The following is a 22,310-nucleotide window of genomic DNA, read 5'->3' on the forward strand; positions in this document are numbered from 1 at the left end:
AGACCCGCAACTCGCATCTGAAAAAAAAAAACCTATACCACCTTTTCTACGTGTGACGGTGTCGCTCGATGACGACGACGACGACGACGACGTTATTACGCAATTTGCTGCAATTTACAAGAGGTGTTTACTTCGCAAATGGATTTTTATGACTCAGCAGTTTGTCCGATTACGGCGCGGAGCCAGAACGTGCGAGAATGATTTTTTTTTTTACATAATCTCGCGTCGAAGATATCTTTTATCATTCGATACGTTGCGCAATGTTGTTCAATTGTTGAGAGAATCCGCATGACGTAAAGGATCCGCACGATTTTGACAGATTCGTGTCACACGCGTGCGACACGCTCTCTCGTACGTCAGTGCGAGTCGGTACGCGCGACGATAAGGGTTGCGGCTCGAATAATACAAGCGCCCCAATGATTCGCGTTTTCGGTCGAGCGGTCTCGTCGGTAATTCAGAAGACAATCGGAACGCGCGCCATGTCCGACGTTTTGACGGAACCCGCACCCTTCTCCAAGGATTTTCTGTTCCGCCAGGTAAAGGCCTCTTTGCATCACGCAACGTGCATAATGCAATTTCTTTTTTTTTGTGCGCGCACGCGCGTAACGTGCGTCGAACGACGATCGCAAAATCGCTCTTGCATTTTGCACACAAATTTGTTGAACATTGGGGAATCACGTGAAAGATCGTGTTATATTTGTGCGATAAAAGACAAAAAGAGTTGCATTGGTTGCTTCGATGAATATTGCATGGTGTAAAAGAATAATAATAGTTTTCCCGCGAAAGAAACCTGCGGGTGCCAGCGGTCGCCAGCGCCATCTGACGGGCGGTCGCTCGCACTTCGGTTCGGTTCGGCGCGAGGCTAATTCTTTTGATCGCGAGTGTCGCACAAATTTTCTTCCGGCACATTCCGTAACGTTGTAACGATACAACAAAGTTGTTATTTGTTTGTTTTTTTTTCAATGATCATTTTAACAGAATCGTGAAAGCGATTGGAGGAAGTTTTTCTCGCCTCGATTTTCACATCTTTTTTTTTCGGGTGAGTAGAAAAAAAAAAAACAATTTGTCATATCGCTGTTGTGTGATCAACGGAAATAAATCGATACGCGCAAAAAAGTATCTTCTTGTGCGACACATTATCGCATTTTTGTACGCGAAAGTTTTTGCAAGGAGAAGAAAATAAGAAATATATACAAGGCGCGCCGAGAGAAGTATATTTTTAAGGGAGGAGAGAGAGAATCGAAAATCTGTTTCTTTCAACTGCGTGAAAATTTGGATGCACTTAGGATAAAGTAAACGTGTGTTTAGTAGTTTGAATGAGAGAAAAAAGATGTTGCACAAGAACGTATGTATGGGAAGGGAAAAAGAGAGCACTTCAACATCCGTTCTTTTTAGCAGTGCATTTGCCGTATGTAAAACAGAGAGCAGGTCTGGTATTCAGGATTTCGAAGGATAAAAAGGAAGGAAAGGGATTGTAAGAAAATGTAAGGAGAGGGCTGCCAGAAAGAACCGATATATGTATATATATATATATGTATATACATGTTGGTATTAGCGTTTATATGCATACATATAAAAGAAAATGGTAGAATAAAAAAACACGAATGTATAATTTCAAACTTTTTAAGTCCACCAATTTTGTTTATTGCATTATTATTATTAGAGATATTACGAAATAAAAAGAAGAAACTTTCAAAATTGTTGAATAAAATTCATCTTTGCCAATGATCAAAGCAGCACACAAATATGCATCCATTTAATATTAACGAAACATTTTTATTAAAAAAAACATGCCGTAATATATAAATATGTATATATGGTGCATTCGCTTTTTTTGCGGATTTGCATCAAACAAACGCGCGCGCGCGCACTTTACTTTTATGAAAAGTTCGGACTGGAATTGAATAAAAAACAAAAAAAAAACATAAAAAGAACCTACCAAAAACAATTACAATATTACAAATTCTATCTGGAAAAAACAAAAAAAAAAAAAATGGATCAGAAACTAACAAGATTAGTTAAATGTTGTACATTAATGTGGTAGAGAAAAAACAAACACGCAGAAATATTTCATATATATTTTGGAGGAAATTTTGTGGCAAAAAAGAAATACTCGGAAAACAGATACATTGAAAAACATATTTTTTATCTGCGTTATCCTCTGCGTGATTCGTGCATGAATTAAAGATTCGAAATGTGAAAAAAATACATGATAAGATTTGAAAGGTGTGTATTATCACACTGTGCCTAAACGTTATCAAAATGGATAGATGTTTTCTTTATGTAAAACCATTTATTTATCTTATCTCTTACATTACTGTGCACAAATGCCTACACCGCAAACATGTATGTGTGTATATACATATATACGCATGTATAATCGTTTATCTGAAAGTATGTTTTCTACAAAACTTATAATCTCTTCCGTGCGATGACTATATTATCGCACATGTAATATATTATAATGTGTAACGAGTTTATCTTATTATATTTTATCATATTTATTCAGTTCTTTTTTTTTTTTTTTTTTTATTAAAAATCAGTTATTAATTTAGTTGTTTTATTCATTAATTCATTTCGACATATGCAAATACTTTTATCTGTAATAATTACAATTATAAAAAAAACACAACGCTATTATACAGGAAACATTTTTTAATGTGTTTAAATGTAGTTTTTTCATAATATGAAAAAAAAAATACGTTAATATTAAACAAGTTAGTAAGTAGTCATTTGTAAATTTGCAGTTTTTTGATCCGAAATCCAGCACGTACACGTATTTGCTGGCAGACATCAGCGAGAGGATAGCGATTTTGATCGACCCGGTTGTCGAATGGGCGGAGCGCGATAAAAAAATCATCGAGGAACTGGGATTAACGTTGAGATATACCTGTAAGTTTTCAATCTATCGTCCATTATCTTGTGCATAAATATCGCGAAAATCGAGAGAAACGCGCAGATAAATCGCACAATTTTTCGTAGTATTCGATATTATTTTAGTTGCGATTGTATGTTTTTACTCCCCAGCTAGGATTGCTTGTTGAACTTTTCTCTCTCTCTCTTTCTTTCTCTTTCTCTCTGTGTGTGCGCATATATTTTCAAAGTAAATTTAAACTTGTCAGAATCGACTTAAAATGGATCGCTTAATTGTTCAAATTCGCGTGCGTGTCTCTCAAATCAAAAAAAACTTTCATTGTTGAATTAAAAATCTATGTTTATATCGGCGCTTTATATAAGCTAATACGTCATTGTATGCAAAATATATTCAGTCTTTTTCAAATTAAATCTACGTTATTTTAAAAAATTGTTCAAATCTTTTAACTTTAAAAATTCTGGCGCGTAACCAGAATAGACTATTACAATTCTCGAATTGCTACATGAAAAACAATAAGTTTGAACGAGAAATCATCGAATGATTTTAACATGCTGGATGTTCGCTGCGCGTTCGACATTTATTTTTACGATATTGTTAGTTTTTATAAAATGTTGGATTGATATTGACAGCCACATTTCTGTAACGTTACATGTTTTTGTTCCTTTTTACATCTTTCTAAAAATTGTCCGCTATCTGACTGCACAATTGACAAAAAATTGTCTAGACATCAAGAGAGATATAGCTGATATAAACATAATATTGTATTAACATTGTATAATGTTGCATTAACATGTGATGTCTATAATTATTAAACGATGTTTGGAAATCAAACATTGCTTGTATGATGTAACTACAGTGATCTAAAGCTTATTAATATTTTCCGCAAAACGATTGAATTGACAATTAATTAACCGCACGCACTATACCATACTATATGCAAAACAAAATGTATTATTATTTTAGTTATTTGATATCACGGAAAATCTATTTGTGTCGGCAATTACGCAATGTTCCGCGCTGTGATTTACGAGCCGCGAGCGCAGAATTATATTGCAAACTATCCTACTAACCGACCAATATTTGCCGAACTTCATAATGAATTGGCATGCAATCCCGCCGCGCGTAGGATGGGGTCGTAGGTCCTGCATAGTTTCGCTATTGTTCCGCGGGGTTAACACGGCCGTGGACCATAAACCTGGTGGGACACTGCGTGTCCAGGCATATCATCGAACTTTCCCAATTTCGATAAAGAACTTCGACTTCAAGGAGAATCCGATTCGATTTCGCACTTGTTGTTGCTCTATATATGCTGTATATATATATATATATATATATATCTATTATATAATTTTCGAGTGTATCTCGCGCGACAAAAGGCATTATTTCATCGAATAAATCGCGCGCTTGGTGCTCGCGTGGGCGGATCCGCATTAATTTAATTCTCAATTAGTGCTCATTATCTAACCTGCAATAAAGCTCGTGTTGAAATTACGAAAATGTATCCCTATCTCACGCGCAAAACTATGTATATTATATCTTGCACACTGCAGCACTGGAAGTCTAGAATTTTTGTTTCCTTTTAACGCGCAATTTTATTTATGATGATAACCTTGTATGTACACATACGCGTATCTATCAACAAGATCGCGACGTCAGTTTTTGTTTCGCTACGTAGATACTGCAATATTAGCTTTTTCCTATCGAAATTCGCGTCCTTAATGACGACGGGGGACTTGGAGTTTGGCAAGAAGAGACGAAGGTTGCGGCGCCATAAATTAGGGTGTAAAAGGGTTAATAGGATTACCCTTATTACTTATTGCGCTATATCAGACCGCGAAGTGGTTTTTGCGAGGGATCGCTCCGGCTAAGTGGAACGTATGCACTTGTTTATGCGAAGTTCTCTGTGTGTGCCAATTCTGTCCCGAACAAACGAACATTTCCATAATACACCTCTCTCTATTTTCCGATAATGCGGCCGTTATTAATGTCGCTCTCTTCCTGTAAAACTGCGCGTGCTGTTTGTAATTCACTTGTATGTATAAAGAGTATAGCCGCTAATTAAATTAATAGATTTAATGTAATTTAATTATTTGCGCACGTATTTGTGTATAGATAGATACTGAGAAATAATATGTTTTAAAATAATAACGAGAAAGAGAGAGAGAGAGAGAGAGAGAGAGAGAGAGAGAGAGAGAAAATGTGTCTCTTCTTCATTTCGAGTTGTTTAATCAATTAATTAATATCGCGTAGATTTTTTTTAACGTTAAATTTTTTAGATCTTTAATTCTTAAATTCGTTATTTGTTAATGTTTTAACGTATGTTGTTAGTAAATTTTTGCGTACGAAAATCTCTTTCAATTGTGTGTGTGTGTGTGTGTTATAAGTGATTTCACAATCCCACGAACAATATCGCGTGTTATTTCTCTCAACGGTTGGAAACAATTTATTGAGAATTTTAAAATGCACCGTAGCGCGTTTTTCGCGTAAAGCATGATACAGCGTTGCGATCGCGGCTTTTATTGATTATGCATTTACGGGGTAACGGTGACTGGCGTCTTTTCTCTCTCTCTCTCGGTGCGGCAATCTTTCTTGTTGTTTACAGTGAACACGCACGTGCACGCGGACCACATCACCGGCACAGGACGTTTGAAATTATTGCTGCCAGGTTGCAAGTCTGTGATATCGCGCATCAGCGGCGCCGAGGCGGACGTACTTTTGAATCCGTACGATCAGGTGCGGTTCGGCAGATATCGTCTGAACGCGGTGCCCACCCCGGGCCACACCGAAGGTCAGAGATTCTCTTTTTTCAAGTCAAATTAATTTCTTTTTTTTTAACTTCTTCTCGTTCATCGTCTCTTATTTTCTTTCGCGCAATTTTGACAATTATGTTCAATAAGCGTTGCATTTCAAAGTTTTCGATATTTTACCAAAATATTTTATAGATCGTATGTTGTTGTATTGAAACTGGAAAAAAAACAGCTTAAAAAAACTTGGCACTCCTAATCGAATCCTCACACACAAAAGTGTTTGCCGAAGAAAGAACGGACAACGTCGTCTCTTTTTTTTTTTTTTTTTTTTTTTTTTTTTTGCCAAAAATGGCAGATTTGCCGTTTTCGCCTTTTTTTTTTTTTACGAGCAGTAAAATATTATACCGCTGCCCATTTAGCTAGGCATCCTACCATCGCCTATGTGTCAGCCACATGGAGTGGTAAAATACAGCGCGGCGTTGCGCCCTATAAAGGGCTAAGTGCATAGTGTATCATATTTGATACATACGTGGATTCAAGCGTTTTCTCGACATGTTTCGCGAGCTATTTCGCGTTACGATATATACACGTATGTACAATGATATATATCGTTGTCTTGTTGAGCTGCAAATGAAAAATGAATTTTCGGATTTTCCTTGTTATCATCCGCGTTTCATTTTTCAACATTACTTTATCCTATTTTTTGCTTTTTAATATTGTTTCGGTATACACGTGTTTCGAAACATGTTATATAGCTTGAGATTTTTATTCGAAAAACTTTTTAATTTTAAATGTATTAAAAAGTTTACATCAAATTTTCATATAGTTTCGCATTTATTTACAAGCGCGCCGCCGCGCGCTCCGTGTGTGGCATACGCGTGTGTGTGCAATAATTTCGCAAAAATTCTCGTAACACGCATTCGGTAATCCGATTTAGCGCGATTTCTTTAATGCGCGCGCCGACGAGGAATACAAGGGCCGTTAATTTTCGAGCGACATAACGAAAGTTTCGGGGCGAAGGGGGAGGGGGAGTCTATATAACGCGCGCGATAAGTTTTAACCGAACAAAAGCCCGCAACTCACAAGCGGTATCAAAGTGGATTTCTTGCGCGATCGATCCCGGGCGCGCTCGCCCGGTCTATTATTTTATTAATTGAGACGCGCGACGAGAAAAGTGGCGAAATACTTTTCTCTTCGAAGGTGACGGAGAAGAAGAAGAAGAAGAAGAGGGAAAGGGGGGCGGGCGTGTGTATTTTACACGTGGACTGAAAAGATCAAGGATATAATGCGCGTCCGCGCGTCTCGTCCACGTGATCGATCTGTGAGAGAGAGAGAGAGAGCAAAAGATGTTGCAATATAAACGCTTTAAGAAACCGCATTTAAAAATACATCGTTGATATCAATATTTTCTATCCGCGGATTCGCGACGAAGGTGAAAGAGAAAAAACGTAAGAACGTTTTTTTGTGAAAAGTTTGCGCGACGCAGAACAAATATTTTTTCTAGATTTTTACAATATCCACAAAAAAAAAGAAATCAAAATATCGTCTGAATATGTTTGCGCGTTTCGTTCGCGTTCCTTCGTCTCGTATTGTCTCTTCTTCTTTGTTATTTTTGCACGTTTAAAAGAAAGTGCTCTTCGCGCGTGCGCGCGCGCGCGAGCGTCGTGTCCCGCATTTCGCACGCGTGTTGCGTGTGAAATAGCGTCCCTGGAGTGATTAACTCGAGTTGTTCCTTCACCCGGGAAATTGTAGCTGCGAGCTTGTTCTTGCAGTTTTCTTTTTTTTTTTTCCCCCGCTCATATTCCTAGATCCGCCAGTATTTGTTTTTTTATCATTAAGAAACTACGTTCTCGCTTGTTCACAAAGTGTTCTCGGAATTCTCTTTGTTGTTGGCGCACGCAGAGATATTGCAAAATTTTCTCCAAACCAATTAACCGAATTAATTAAAAAAAACGCGGGATTCTTTCGGGAAAACGAATCGAACATATTTTTGCTACTTCTCTAATTAAATAACAAACGACGTATCTCTTCTGTTACCATTCTCTCTATATCTGTTCTCGGAGGAACGTTTTATATCCGTATTATATATATAGCTCAAAAGCAAAGCGTTTTTCAGACAACGAGAAGAGAAAGAGAGAGAGTCTGAACTTTCAATCTATCTGGTAACTCGCGGAAACTATTAATCTTTTGGCAGTGTCACAAACAGCTTTCTCTTCCCAATTTGGGGGAGGTCTCTAACGCTTGATCCATTCTATATATAGCCTTGAGGATGCTGTCCGGTAACATGTACACGTAACGTGTACAGATGCACTACTGGGAGTTGTTTTTTTTTACGACGACAAAAAAAAAGAAAAAAAAAAAGAAAAAAAAGGATATGGCCGTTCTTATCGATCGTGCCAGATTCGCCGCGCTACTCGTCGCGAGTTCAATCGTTTGTCCAGGGCGAAAATCCTGGACGGGGGGGGGTGTCTGGTCTATAAGCTATATCGAGCCACGGGAGCTCGATCACGAGTTCGGATTTTTTTTCGTGCCGAATACGCGGAACGTGCATTAAATATCCACACGGATCGTGGATATTCGATATCCGACCGTTCCCAAAACGTGAAGAGAGTTTAAATGATGCTGATTAAATTCCTAGAAAATTTCTCCGTGATTCTTGGTGCTAAATGTGGCGAGTTTGTATATTTTACGAAAAAGAGCGAAAATATTTTGTGTGGAGCAGTGTTGTGTACGCGTATATATATATCGAGGATGTGATAAACCGTGCGAACGATTCTCCGACACTTGGCGCAATTGATGCGCGCGGCGCATTCCAAAACTCATTTGTAATTTTATGATAAAATCGTGGCTCGATCATTCAACGCGTATTTATTCAGAAATATAAGTCGTTACGTATATGAATAATAGGTTTTGTTTTTTTATAATTGACTACACGAGCTATTACAACAGTTAACGCGTAATTGTTTTTTGTTTCAACGATCGCATATATATATTAATATATATATATATATTACATATATTATTGTGTAATTATAAAATTATTGTGTAATTATTGTTTAATTATAAAATTATCACACGCTCGCACGTACAACGCGTATACAACGCGTATATACAACGCGTAACGAAAATTCGGTCTTTATAAAACTCATTAAAAAAAAAAAAAATACTGCTGTTGTAATTTTATAATTGGAAATTTATTGGACGTGTTTGCGCGCGTTAACGTTTCCATTATTTCGCTCTTGATCCGATTTTTACATTGCTCGGGATATATATAAATGGTTTTGTTCGCCGGATAGAGAGAGAAAGAGAGAGAGAGAGAGAGAGATACGGCTGTTCGACATTTTTCTAGCGAACGTAATATATATCTGCTTGTAGTTTTTTTTTATTTTTTTTTCTCTCTCTCTCTCTCTCTTTCGTTTTCGCTGAAAACGCGATATCGCACGCAAATAGGATGAACGAGAGCTGACGAACGAGAACTCAATTTATCGTAGCGGCCGATTACGAAGGGCAAATCGCCGCGAAGAGATAAATATGTTTCGGTCCGAAAAAACGAGACACGATGTTTGCCGAATGACGAGTCGGTGTTAGTCGAAGCATGATATCGTAAATATTCCATCTGATCTGCGCAGGTTGCGTCACGTACGTTTGCGATGAGCAGGCAATCGCGTTCACGGGTGATGCACTCCTGATACGGGGATGTGGCAGAACTGATTTTCAGGTAAGGAGAGAGAGAGAGTGAGAGTGAGAAAACGAGTGGTACATATGTGTGTGTTCTCCGGCGGAGAAAACTCTCTCGTCTTCTGGAAAAATCTCGTATCTTTCGCGGACATACATACGGTGGTGGTTAACGCATGTGTGATTCGTGTTCTTGTCGCACATGTACACGCCTTTAAACGTGGAAAAATGGCGGCAATATCTTTTCACGCGTTCCGAGAAGCGAAGAAATTTTTTTATTACAATTTCATTTTATCGCATTATCTTCTTTACGATTATGCGTTTTCGGGAACAAAAATCTGAAAAGAGAATTTTCAATTTTCACGTCGTGCCCGAAAGCAAATAATTGAAACAATGTCTCTCTCTCAAAAAAAAAACGTAACGTTGTTATTATTTTACCGTATTTTGTCATTGTTTCTAGATTGATGGCCGATTAATCGCCAAATTTGATCGTAAATAAGGTCTCACCGTATTGAAGCAAAATTCACAATTAAAACGTTCAGCGTTATAAACCCCCGAATGTGCGGCCGGAATGACTCCGCAAGAGTTCTCTCCGCAGAGTTGAAAATCGCATTTATTCTTCCGCAGAGAACACGCAAGCTTTCTCTCCGCATGCATGTGGTGGACTTGAACGTCATGTGGTTCTAATTCACTTCCAAAAACGCGAACTAGAATTATCGCACAATTTTCGAACTACTTGGTTTTTTAAATCAAACAAATATATATGATATTTTTTATTTTCAAAAATTGCAACAAATAATTCTCGATTAATTTCACACACACAGAAATATATATATATATCACTTCTGAAAGATTCGAACGCGAAAAAAGTGCGATAATTCTCGAAATATGAGAGACGAGACGGACTCTCCACGATGTTCACGAGAAGATTCTCTCTCATTGATTCGACCGGTGGGGGAGGAAGGGGGAGGGTTATTGGTCCGCACACACACACACACGTTAATCCCCGCGAAAAGCTCGCCTTTGCATCCTGGATGCTGTCTGCTGCATACCGGCGTTTCGGCGCCGTTCAATCAATACAAACGGCCTTTTTGTGATCGAAAGTGCCCTTCGCGCGTTGTCACCGTCCAATATAATTGTCGAACGTCGGATAAATGGCGTTTATTTGAAACGTCGTAACTAATCGACGATCGATTCTACGGGGCGGAGAAACAGAGACGCGGCGGTAACCCCTCGTCGTCTCGTCGGGTTTTGCTTTGCGCTCGGGCATCCTGAATTCTCGCCGCGCGCGACAGCCGCGCGCGCAATAACATTTTCCTACCCGTGTCGCGCGTACCTACCGCGAGGTAAAACGTCGATATATCATCCAGAATATGAAAGACTTCTTTTCCGCAACTCGCGTGATGAATAGCCGTCCGTCATAGTCCCCGTACCCCGCGCGTGCTCGACCGCGCGCACCGGTGCATTTTATAAACGCGCGTCCCGCGACTCTCTCTCTCCTCCTTTCCTCTCCGAAAGCTCGAGTTAAACCGACCTTTTACCGCGGGAGAACCCGCGACCGAAATGATTATTTTCGCCCGGCGACATATTTCAAAACGGGCAATTTCCACGTTGTTACACCTCTGACACACGCACTGCACAGCCTTTTTTCTATAGCGGTATATAATTGAAATTTATTTTATTTCTCCGCGCGCGAGTATCCTAGATAATTGTGTAAACAATATATTTTTTTGTTTGTCCTTTATTTAACCGAGTTTTGTTATTATAGGATTTTCATTTAACAAGAACCGAAGGTGTTTCGCGATCGATCAAATTAATCTGCGGTGTCGCGCGAGCGCGAGCGCGCGCGTGCTTTTTGCGTCGCTGCTTGGTAATTTCGCTCTGTGTTGTTGTGCTTTTTACGGTCGGTTTTCGCGTAATGTCACGAGTATATATATATATATATCGTAGATAGGTTTGTGACACGACGTTAATTGCCATCTATTCTAAATAATCGTATCGTACCTGAACGGCGCAGGGCGGATCCGCCGCGACTCTGTACAAATCCATTCACGAGAAGATTTTCACGCTGCCGCGACATTATCGGCTCTATCCGGCGCACGATTACAACGGACGAACCGTGACCACGGTGGCCGAGGAGATGGTTCTCAATCCCAGACTGTCGAAATCGTTGGAGGAGTTCGTCGCCATCATGGACAATCTCAACCTTCCGTATCCGAAGATGATCGGTAACGTATTTTCATTGTATTTATATTTTTTATCGATATATAATTAAAAATTCTAAATAAAAAATTACTCTTGCTGATGATATCAAACAATTTTCTCGTGACATTTTGCGTTTGTGTATTATATTACATATTTAAGCGACATATACAAACGTCAAGTCTGTTGAGAGCGTTAAATTCCAGAAGAGTTGACACTTGTTTTGATTATTTTGCTAATTCCCGCGCTTTAAACTTCGCCGAAACTTTTGGTTACATTACAAATTCCTAAAGGTCGTAGGCCCCCAAGTGATACAACGCTCTTGATAGTAGTTAGAAATAATTAATGTACTAAAGTAGAGAGGAAGAGGGAGGGGATTGTTGCGCTCTATCTAGGGGTTGTTATCAAAGCGGGGTTTCTCCCTGGAAGCGCTCTGTGGTTGCGCGGAGAAAACAACTCCCATCGGGAGTCACCGACATTTTATTTTACTTTACTTTTTTTTGGGGGGAGGGGAGGAGAAGAGTAAGTTCGCGCACATCTAGCTGCTATCAGCCGCGATGGATTCGAACTGATAAGCTAATAGTCGTCTTCAAGATGTTCCCGTGTCGTCTTGAGATGCGATCCGCGAGTGCTGGGAGTCGACGGGAGAGTGTGAGAAAATCGCGCATTGATCGAGAACAGATCGAGACGCTCGCGCGATCGCGCGACTTTTTTTGTTGCCAAATGAAAAGTGAAAACTCTCGAATTTTTTGCGCGAATCCGCGCAGATCGCTAATTTTTTTTGGGGGGGGGGGGAAACGCGGAACAATGAGAGCTGATTGGACGAGACGTGAAACAGGGGAGGGGGGGTGAGCAGAACTTTCCGTAAATTAAGCGAAAAAACTTCACTGACAGTTATGTGATTGACGCGTCGGAAAAAAAAAAAGATATAAAAGAGCACGCGGTCTTAAGAATTTATAGGAATCTATTCGGAGTAGGTAAAACTGTGCGCGAAAACTTCAAATGTTCAAATTAGAATTGCACATCGCGGATAAGAAATTTCCTCACATTTTTCATTTCCATACTTTTTTTTTGTTTTTCAAATCTCGTCCAATGCGATGAAGAATTAAACGATACTTGACGGACGGTGATTTTGTGAAGAAAGAGGTATTTGCAACAATTGTTATGTCTCTTCCTGTGGTGTTTTTTTTTTTTTTTTTTTTTTTTTTTTGACACGTTTAAATATTAGATGAGCAGAAACGTCGTGTTACATCCTGTTTTCGGCGAACCGAAAAACTAGATCGATGAAAATGTCGATTCGCATTCCCCCGAAATAAATGTTGAATAAACGCGCGCCAGTCGTTTTCACTTGAGTCAAATTGTGGAAAACTGTATTAAATTTATATATGATTTTGGTTGAAACTTGAATAAAAGAGAGTTTATAACCACCACAAGAATTGTTAGAAAAATATTGGAACGTTATTGTTATCACTGTAAAGTTTATGTGTATAATGTAATATTGTTTCAGATAAAGCTGTACCGGCCAATAAAATGTGCGGTGTGTACGAGGTTGAAGAAAAAACAGACAAACAGTAAAACTCATCGATATTGTTACAGCCAATGCAGTTGCACGCCAGTATTTTTTAGTTTTATTCGCTTTATTGTTAATCATCCGTTCTATTTTTATACATAATATGATAGCGAATAGTTTATCACGCGCTCTGAGATTACGATTTACATAACTCATATAAATTTTATTAAATACTCATGTGAATTGTTAATAAGTTTTTAGAAAAAATCATCCATTTTTTCTTAAGATATTATTAAGGAGATATTTAAGGAGAATAATCCATATACATATTTTATAACGAACAAGAAGTATTTCGGACTAATAAGTCGCGAATTATTGTTACGTACAAAAAACAAAATAAAATGTTTATTGTACAGTTTTCAAACAATGATATTGTTTGCGCCTGTTCGATTTGCCGCTTCGTTTGTTGGAACGATAAGACGAGCGGTAAATATTTGTTTTGTTTTGCGTCTCTGGTAATTTTAATGAATCAAAATATGTGCGTGTGCGTTATGTGTATATTAACACTATGCGTATATATTCTTCAAGAGATGCAACGCGTACAAATTATACGACCTAAATAACCGAACATTGTGCGCTTTCTCCTTAACGGACGTGATCTCGTTTGTGACAGAAATGGAACTATATTACACACTCGTTGTCACATCCGACGTGTGTGCGCGACACACTTGTTAACTTTTGAAAGAGTTTTGCGGAATTCATAGCGCTCTAAAATAACATTTCAAGAATTTGCGCACGAACGTCTCCTTTTTTCTTTGTTATATTCATAATAGTGGATTAGAGAACACACACACACACACAGCATTCTGCACAATATTAAAAAAAAAACAGAGTTTTTAAGAGCTTAGAAAAAAATTTCGTCTTACTCAAAATTGGTAAGAAGCTTAGTTGCCTATATTGTGCACTGAGACACAAAACGTCGCCGGTTTAAATATATTTTTCTCTTAAATAAATAACAAAAATACATTTGTATTCTTCCTTGATTAATTGTTAAGTGAACTGTGGTTTAACAGAAATTTTTAAATTTCAGATTCGTTTGTCGAAAAACACAAACGTTTTTGAAAACTAACAGTTTGAGGTGAAAAAATAATTGTATAACTGTTTGTAAAAAAAAAAAAAAAAAGAAAAAAAAAATAAATTCCGTATGCAGAATATTTTTTGCCGCAGAGAAGGAGAATATACCGTTTGGGCGTTGAAATATTCTATGCATTTAGGATTGTCATCCCTTCTTCACGGTGTCTCTCTCTCTCTCTCTCTCACTATCTTCTGGGTGAACTACCCAAAGTTTCCCGTAATACCTCAATTTCGTGAATTACATCCGCCTTGAGTTATTACTTACTTTGTCGTAGAGTCGCGCGCATAACAACACGCTTGCGCATGTCGCGCGCCGCACAACATCCTCTTTAACAGTTTTGTTATCGCACAAAATGATCTTACAATGTGCTTGTTAATTAATCGAAACGCGTAATGTTGTTTTTAATTTTTCTATTTACCATAAAAAAGAAATTTATATATATATATATATATATATATATATATATTTAAATCTTAAATCTTCAAGTTCATCATCGATTTGCGTATTATAATTGCGTTCAATCGCGGTTATAGATCCATCGATATAGTTTCAACTGTACACACCAATTATATCTGGCACAAAGCCGATGTGCTCTCACGATAATGCAATCCACGTGTAATTAGGAGAGGATCCGCGAATTCATCATCTGCTACGAGAATCGAGAGGAGGCTATTTGCAGTTTGCCTTGCATCAATAATAACTTTCGGGCCGAGCAATCGAGTCGCGAGAGATGTATACAGCTTCGCAAATCAGTAGAGTGAAAACGATCGAGAGAGAGAGTTAAAGAGAAAGAGACAAAGAAGAGACAGAGAAGAGACGGGGGGGGGAGGGTTAGGTGGGTGGAAAAGCGTTCATTGCTACGTCCTAGGGCAAACCCTCGAAGGATCGGAACAAGAGAGAGAGAGATAGAGAGAGAGAGGGAGAAAGCATCGCGGCATCGCAAACGTAGAGGGGTGGAAAGGACGGGAGGGAAAGAGACAGGGGCCCTTGTAATCGGGTTGTCGAAACGGGCTCCGTGCGCCTCGTCGAAACTCAGGGGTGAAGAGACCCCCATGGTGTGGTGCTGGTTTCCTACTGCATAGCTGAGGGTTGAAATCGATACCGTTTCCAAGGTAACCGGTACGGTGCCCGACACACGGACGAAAGCACACGGGCCAAGGCTACCTACTCATGTATTTTCATGTGTCCGCCGAAAAAGGCCAAAGGCAGGCGCGTTGTTTGGTTCGTAATAGTTAACTCGCGCGAGCGAGCAATTCGCGGAACAGGTTCGGAATCGCGCGGTCGAGGTGACGACGCGCTTCTGTGTGCGATCCGGCCACGAAATTTGAAACTAGGATTTTTTTTCAGACGTACACATTCACTTTTTCTTCGTTTAACAAAAATATATGTGATTCGGTACATCGTTTAAATTTTGCATATTTAATATATATATATATATATATATGTGTGTATATTACACACATCTCTTTGAACACATATATGTGTATATTACACATATATTACGCATTTTTTAATCGTTTGTTTGCAAAATATTTTGCAACTTCATCATCTTTCTTAACGGTCTTTGACCTCGGCGTTTCGCGATATCATCGAATTGACCGTATTGAACAGTAACAACAAAAGGAAAATTGTTTTTTTATTTGCGCGTTTTGTTTTGCGCCGTGAAATTACGAAACGCAACGAAATTTTCTTCTCTAAAAATTTTGAATTTTTGATGGATTTTTATTTTTCGCTTGTTCTCGGATTCGAAAAATTTCTGACGTGTCACTTTTTTTTCTGTCGAGAGATTGAAACACAGAGTTATTTTCTTGTTTACGCAATATGTTAGCGGAGGTATGTGTGTACTAATTTATATCAAGTTACGTAGCATCTGTGGGATGTTACTTAGTTTACTCAATATGTTAGTTATATATTTGTTGAACAGTTTATATACACACAAAGAGAGAGAGAGAGAGAGGGAGACAAAAGGAGCGAAGCCGGAAGAGCTTATCTCGTGGACCGAAGTTTGTCTCACGATTACTGACGTGTACACAACAACATCTTTGTTTATATTTCAACTTCTTTCTTTTTTTTTTTAGTTTTAATTAATTATGTTAATGAATAACAATTAAGTAAACGATATATCAATTTGATATATCGCGCCCCAAAGAGAGGAAGCGGTAAATAATAAAAAAACAAAACAAGTAACAAAATGTTTTAATGTTTCGTTTGCGGGGGATTGTCTCGTCGCTGGGCGGATCCACCGGCTGTGTCACCTGCTTTTATTTATCCAAGCCAAGGAAGATACCGCAGATTGTTTCGCCGTGTTTTATCGCAAGGACGGCCCTCTCCTCACGGTGTGTGTTATCACTGAAAGATGGCCGCGTGTTGTGTTGCGAGTGGAGAACGCAACTGGCTATTTACTAACCGACTCTACGTTTTTGCTCTCGTTTCGCTGCTTTTCCCCCGTCGCGAAGTTCCGTACCTTCAAGAAACCGCAATTTCAAAATCACTGCGCGCGCGGGTCTTTGAAGAGAGATCCGCATCCGTTCTCACGACTCGATAATTATCGTTGCCCTTTGAGAGAACTATATTAGAGCGCGTCCTTTTCTCTTTCTTCTCCTCTCTCTCTCTCTCTCTCTCTCTCTCTCTTTATTTTCCTTTTTTTCTTTGTCTCTTTCCGCCGTGCTTTCCATTAGCGTGAGATAACAGAAGGGAAAAAAGTACGGGAAACAAAACCGTACTACAATTCGCGGGCGCGTAATTGATTTCGAAGCGCGCGCGCGCGCGAGATTCCCCGCGGTCGCGTTAACGTATTATTTCAGCGTGCCGTATCGACGCGATGCCGCGAGTGTTGCTGCGACATATCGAATGGCGAAATTACTATTTCGACGCGCGAAGCCAATTACCGCGGCCAAACGACGTGATGTAACGATTGGGAACGTAGTTACGCACGAGGGAATCAACTCTAAACAGCATTTTTTTTTTTTTTTTTTTTTTTTGAAGCGCGACTGTTGTAAACAACAACGTTATGTTTATTTGGCCGCGTTCCACAAAAAATTTACGACGGTCACACGGACGCGGTCGAATAATTACCCCCGGTCGAGTTTTTTCGGCGCAAATGTCGGGATATTCGCCTAATTAATAATGACGCGCGCGCGCGTAATCGCGACAAATATGCGCATAAAATGTGTGTGACAAAGAGAGAAAAAAATAAAAAAATATTAACAATGTCGACTTTTTAAAACGACAGTAGATTATCATATATTTCGAGGCAGACGGTGTATTTCTATCTAAAATGTGCATGTCATTTTTAACTTGCCCGGATGAGTTATGTGAAAAAAAAAAAAAAAATACAGGCCTATATTAAAAAAAAATTATCTTTCAGCGAAATGCCTTTGCTAATGTCAGGAGCCATCTCCTACGTATGTACGTGTACGATGTGTGACAGAGCAGTGAAAACGTTAAATTATATTTAAGTGAGCGAGGACGAGTTGTTATTATTATTATTATTATTATAATTTGCTACTCTCCGAGTGCTGCTTCAAAATTTGTTTAAAGCAAAAATTATAAATAATGGAATATAATGGAAAACGAGCATTTCTCTAAATAACAAATCTAACTTTTTTCAAATAATAGCGTCTCTACGATATATAGCGTTTGGATAAAAGTTTGTTTATTAATATTCTGCCAAAAATTCTAAAACAAAATGACGACTGTCATCCTTGCTACCCTTAGAAATGTGCGCGCGCACACACATACACACACAGGCAAAGCAACAGAATTTTGGGAAAGAAAACAAATTAATTAATTTTAATAACGGCTCTTTGTTGAAACAAATTATAATACAAAGAAAAAACCAAAAAGCCTCTTTTGTTTGTTGATCATCCTCAGCATCGTTTACGCGATAATAATAATAATATAAAAATTCTAAAATTGTGAAAATTGTGAAGCGCGGATTTTTTATATTTTCACAATTTTAGAATTTTCATATTATTATTAATGTAAACAGTGCTTGAAGATGATCAACAATAAGAAGCGATCAAAATATTCAGAATACACTGCGTTTTATATTGTATTTGTCCACCTTCAACCTGGACCATAGGTTCTTTGGTTTTTTCTTTGTATTAGAAAAAAAAATCAAACAACTTCTGCGCCAGAAGTTCTGCGAAGAGAACGAATGTCGATTGTCAGTGTTGAACAACATATTCGAGCTTTTCTTAAGAGCAAATCCTTGATGTCGCACACAGACACACACACACACACACACACGTGATCCCAGAGTTCTCTTCCTGGCGCAGAGAATATTTTTGCACGGGAGCGCCGTGTCGTCGTCGGGCCCGTTACTCTGGCTCCAGTGGTACTCCGTAGAGTGGTAACATGATTTTTTTGTTACCTTATTGCCATCGTGATAGTCGACTCCGTATCTACAGGTTGTTGATTTTGTCATGGATGCAGACATTTCAACTTATGCTCCGTTGTGCAACCTTTTCCGCACTTCTCTCTTGTCGTCCGCTGCTATCTCTCTCCCCTCGCCGTTCTTCGTACCTTTTTCCATTTTCTTCTGCTTCTTTGCATCGTCTTTCTTTTCTCTTCCTCCTTCTTTTTTCGTCTCCTCCCTGCGAGTTCTCGTTTCGATTTCTTATGCGTAGGGAGATCAATTTGCCGCAGCGAAACTGCACGCTCCGTCATCGATTGCCATTGGTCGAGGGCGGTTCTTTCGTCTGTGGCACAAAAGACAAGGAGCTCCTTTAATTAGCAAAAGGAGTCGCACCTCGCATTTTTACGACCGTCCGACGATGTCGCGCGCGCTCGTTTTCTCGAATTACACACAAGGTCTCGCACAAAGTCTCGTTTGGAAATGAATTATGCGGCATTTAATCAAAACCAAGCAAAACACACAGTCGCGTTTCTTTATTTTAAGAAAGAAATTAATGTTTTTGTTTTTTTTAGTTTATAATTTATTATAATAAAAAACTCAATGGCAATTTATTGAACAATTTATTTATCTAATATAATCTTTAGCCAGAATTTTTCTCGCCCGTATAACTTGTGGAAAATAAATTTGATTATTGAGATGTACAACAAATATGTCATTAAAATGTGTTACATGGTGATGCAATAATTAATTCGTTAAATATTCCGGCAAACAAAACGGTTTTATTAATTACCGTAAAGTTTCGAAAAATAGTACGGAATAAACGCCAACAACACAACCGTTATATCCTAGAATTCCGTTTTCATTACACGAAAAACAAAGTTACAAATAATTTTATTTAGGGATATTTTTCATCCGCGCGTGCAGACGCGCAGGAATTTGAGATTTTCCGCGTGTAATCCCGACAATAACAATTACGGCTCTTACGCCTCTGTTAATTTAAAGAGCCGCGAATAAACTCATTTGGCTTGTATTGCTCTACTTCACCAACGAATAATTTATTGCAACCATAAACACGATGTCATGTAATAAGCGTTGTCGGATTTCAAATAAATCAAAAAGAGTGACGCGTGCGAATTGAAAATTTGCAAATTAAAATTTACATTAATTCTGCGCAAACGGATTTGAGCGCCAATTCCCAATATCAATTTTCAATATTTTCAATATTGCAGAATAAAAAAAAAAAATATGAGCAATTCGCATCGAAATAAAATCGTGAAAAATAATTCCATCAAAATATAAAAGAAGAAACGTAAAAAAAAAAAAAAAAANAAAAAAAAAAAAAAAAAAAAAAAAAAAAAAAAAAAAAAAAAAAAAAAAAAATAAACAATCGTACAATTAATATATTTTGTATATATCTTTTTAGCGTATCTTCGCGCGCAGTATTGCGTTCTTCTATTAAGGAAAGACCGTCCGTTTATCGACTTTATCGAAAAACGATAACGATAGTAAGTTGATGCAATTAAACTTGTCTGCTTACTCAACATTCGCAGCGTTATATTACTCTTTCGCCGATGTTTGGCAGATGTTTTTCAATGATTAAAATAATATAATATTTGTAACATTTACCAATTTTCTTTTTTTTAACAATTTATCTTATAAATTTATTATCAGAGTCTACCGATTTCTCTCGTCTTTCCACACACAAATGTAAATAATTCAATTATCTTGTATTTAAATAACAGATACATATAATGTCACGTAAAAACATTTACGTACTAATTAAGTATGTATCTGTCGTGCGCGTCACACACACACACACACACACGCGCGAATACCGCGAGACGCGTTTGTTTTAGCGCGACGCCGACGGACGCGCACGTCAGGACGGACCCGGTGACATTTAAGAGAATCAGTCCGGGTATTCTCTCGCGGCGGTCAACGCGCGCGCGTTAATTGTCTAATTCGATCTCCCTCGAAAATCATGCGATTCCGAATTCCGTGCGGTGACGTTTGTGCGTCGGTTTGAACCAGCTACGTTCCCGCCACATTATCGACTGGTGACGGCGCGCATGTGAACGCGCCGGTTAGCAAACGCCGAGCCGTGATTGGCCGTAAAAGAGTGTCGGACACCGGTGCGGTGCGGCGCAGTCGCCACCGCCGCCGCCGACGCGCGCCTCCATCTTGCCTTCACGTAGGAACGAGCGACCCACCCAGCAGCGGCGGCCGCCAGCGGCAGGCAGTAGTTCGCTGCGCTCTCGGGTGTTATATGGCAGGTGAATTGTGCGCCGCATAAAAAGAAAATTTTTTAAGCACACGGAATAAATCGGCCATCCCGGGATTTCATTCGGAATCGTTGACGCACGTCGTTTCTCTTATCCCGTCGGCGACGATAGAGAAAAAAGAGAGAAGAAAAAGAGAGAGAGAGAGAGAGACAGGGAGAGAGAGAGAGAGAGAGAAAAAAAGATCCTCCGCAAGGATCGCGAAGAATTCAACCGAAGTACCTTCTCTCGTTAGGCACGAACGCTCTCAACGAGGACGTGGAAGAATATCGTAGGTGTATCAGCGAGAGTAGGAGAAGATGAAGGGGATGCTGGCGCTGACCGCATTGCTCGGCGTCCTGTCGGTCTGCCGGGTACAGGTAAGAATTCTGTCAACCCTCTCTCTTGTTTCCCTCCGTCTCTGGTCTTCTTCTCTATAGTTTCCTGCTTTTGAACGACCGGAGGAGGAGGAGGCGCGAGCGGTCGGTGCGGAGAGCAGCTCTCCTTACGGCATGGCGCTTTCACCCTTGAGCCAGGCAAATGTCAGGCGCACTACCGCACGATCGATGTGGTGTGCCGCGTAAAAAATAAAAAAAAATAAAAAAAAAAAAAAAGAAGAAAAAAAACACCGGCTTTTCTTAGCTCCGAAATCGCATTACCGGTCGTATTCCGTCGCGATTCCGTGGCCGTTTCCATGGCGGCTGTCAAACGGTCCGATCAATGACCGTGATGTTTCGCACGCACCGATTCGCATCGTGTGTCTCGCGCGACGATGTCTCTCGTAATAACTTCTTCAAATTACAAAAGCTTTTTGTATCGATATCGATTCTCTTTTTTCTTTTTTTTGGGGCTTCTTTTGTGTGCAATTCGGATAAAAATCCCGATCACACACACACACAGAGGTTCGATAAATAAATATCGTTGTTTCTTTTTTTTTAAATATTTTATTATATACATGGCAATTTATGTGTATGTGTGTCTTTTATATAATATACATATATATATATATATATATATATATATATATATATTTGTCTCTTAAAGTTAAAAAAAATGTGTCGTTTATTGACACAAGAATTGACACATATTTCTATACGCGCTGAAGATAAGAATGAGTTTTCTATCCGGTGAGAAAAGAAAGTTTTTACGAAACGTCGAAGCGCGCAATTTATTTATCAAATATCTTTGAGATGAGAAAAGTTGCGAGTTTCGCGACGTGACGTTGCGCGTTGACAAGTCGATCGGCGAATTTATTTTCTTCTCGCCGTCGTCTTCTTTATTAGCACGCGCGTGAGAGTCTCATAATTTTATTAAACGAAATCTCTCCCCCGAGAGAGGCTTAAACCCTCGACATTCGACATGTTTTTCCGATCTTCCGATTCGAAGTTTTAACACGCCCTAGATTGTCGCGCGTAGGCATATTGTGGTGTGTAGGCTGTGCGAGAAAACACATACGGTGTGGGCCGTGTGAAAAGGTCCAGGTCCTCGATGTGACGATCGATTTCGTTCTTCTTTCGTCGCGCGATTTGTTTTTTTTTTTTTTTTTTT

General features: G+C 39.0%; 2 protein-coding genes across 6 annotated transcripts in view; both read left to right on the plus strand.

Annotated features, from left to right (window-relative positions):
• The first annotated feature begins 114 nt into the window (after positions 1-114).
• Positions 115-14,035, plus strand: LOC109856824 (persulfide dioxygenase ETHE1, mitochondrial). Of its 3 annotated transcripts, none has more exons than XM_020432514.1 (6): positions 115-536; positions 2,748-2,892; positions 5,478-5,663; positions 9,252-9,340; positions 11,357-11,525; positions 13,007-14,035. In XM_020432514.1, exons 1-6 carry the CDS (start codon positions 417-419, stop codon positions 13,072-13,074), a joined length of 777 nt encoding a protein of 258 aa, XP_020288103.1. In that variant the 5' UTR covers positions 115-416; the 3' UTR covers positions 13,075-14,035. The 3 variants fall into 3 exon arrangements, with proteins under 3 accessions (XP_020288103.1, XP_020288104.1, XP_020288102.1); XM_020432513.1 differs by having other exon boundaries at positions 116-536; positions 11,315-11,525; XM_020432515.1 differs by lacking the exon at positions 9,252-9,340 and having other exon boundaries at positions 11,315-11,525.
• A 6,695-nt stretch (positions 14,036-20,730) lies between these two features.
• The window catches only part of LOC109856822 (beta-amyloid-like protein), a 42,650-nt gene continuing 41,070 nt past the window's right edge, over positions 20,731-22,310 (plus strand). For 2 of the 3 annotated variants that reach the window (XM_020432510.1, XM_020432511.1), the window contains exon 1: positions 20,732-21,142. In XM_020432510.1, coding sequence (XP_020288099.1) covers positions 21,083-21,142 — 60 coding nt within the window. In that variant the 5' untranslated portion in view covers positions 20,732-21,082. Of the gene's footprint in view, positions 21,143-22,310 lie in introns of all 3 variants that reach the window. The other variant, XM_020432512.1, reaches the window with a different exon arrangement.

Source organism: Pseudomyrmex gracilis, unplaced genomic scaffold (assembly GCF_002006095.1).
Source record: "Pseudomyrmex gracilis isolate BER0280 unplaced genomic scaffold, ASM200609v1 scaffold_136, whole genome shotgun sequence".
NCBI lineage: Eukaryota > Metazoa > Arthropoda > Insecta > Hymenoptera > Formicidae > Pseudomyrmex > Pseudomyrmex gracilis.

Excerpts from the sequence above, each read along its gene's own strand:
- LOC109856824 (XM_020432513.1), top strand. The coding sequence starts at position 417 with ATGATTCGCGTTTTCGGTCGAGCGGTCTCGTCGGTAATTCAGAAGACA. Across the intron at positions 537-2,747 it reads AGGATTTTCTGTTCCGCCAG|TTTTTTGATCCGAAATCCAG; the intron begins GTAAAGGCCTCT and ends GTAAATTTGCAG. Across the intron at positions 9,341-11,314 it reads GTGGCAGAACTGATTTTCAG|GGCGGATCCGCCGCGACTCT; the intron begins GTAAGGAGAGAG and ends TGAACGGCGCAG.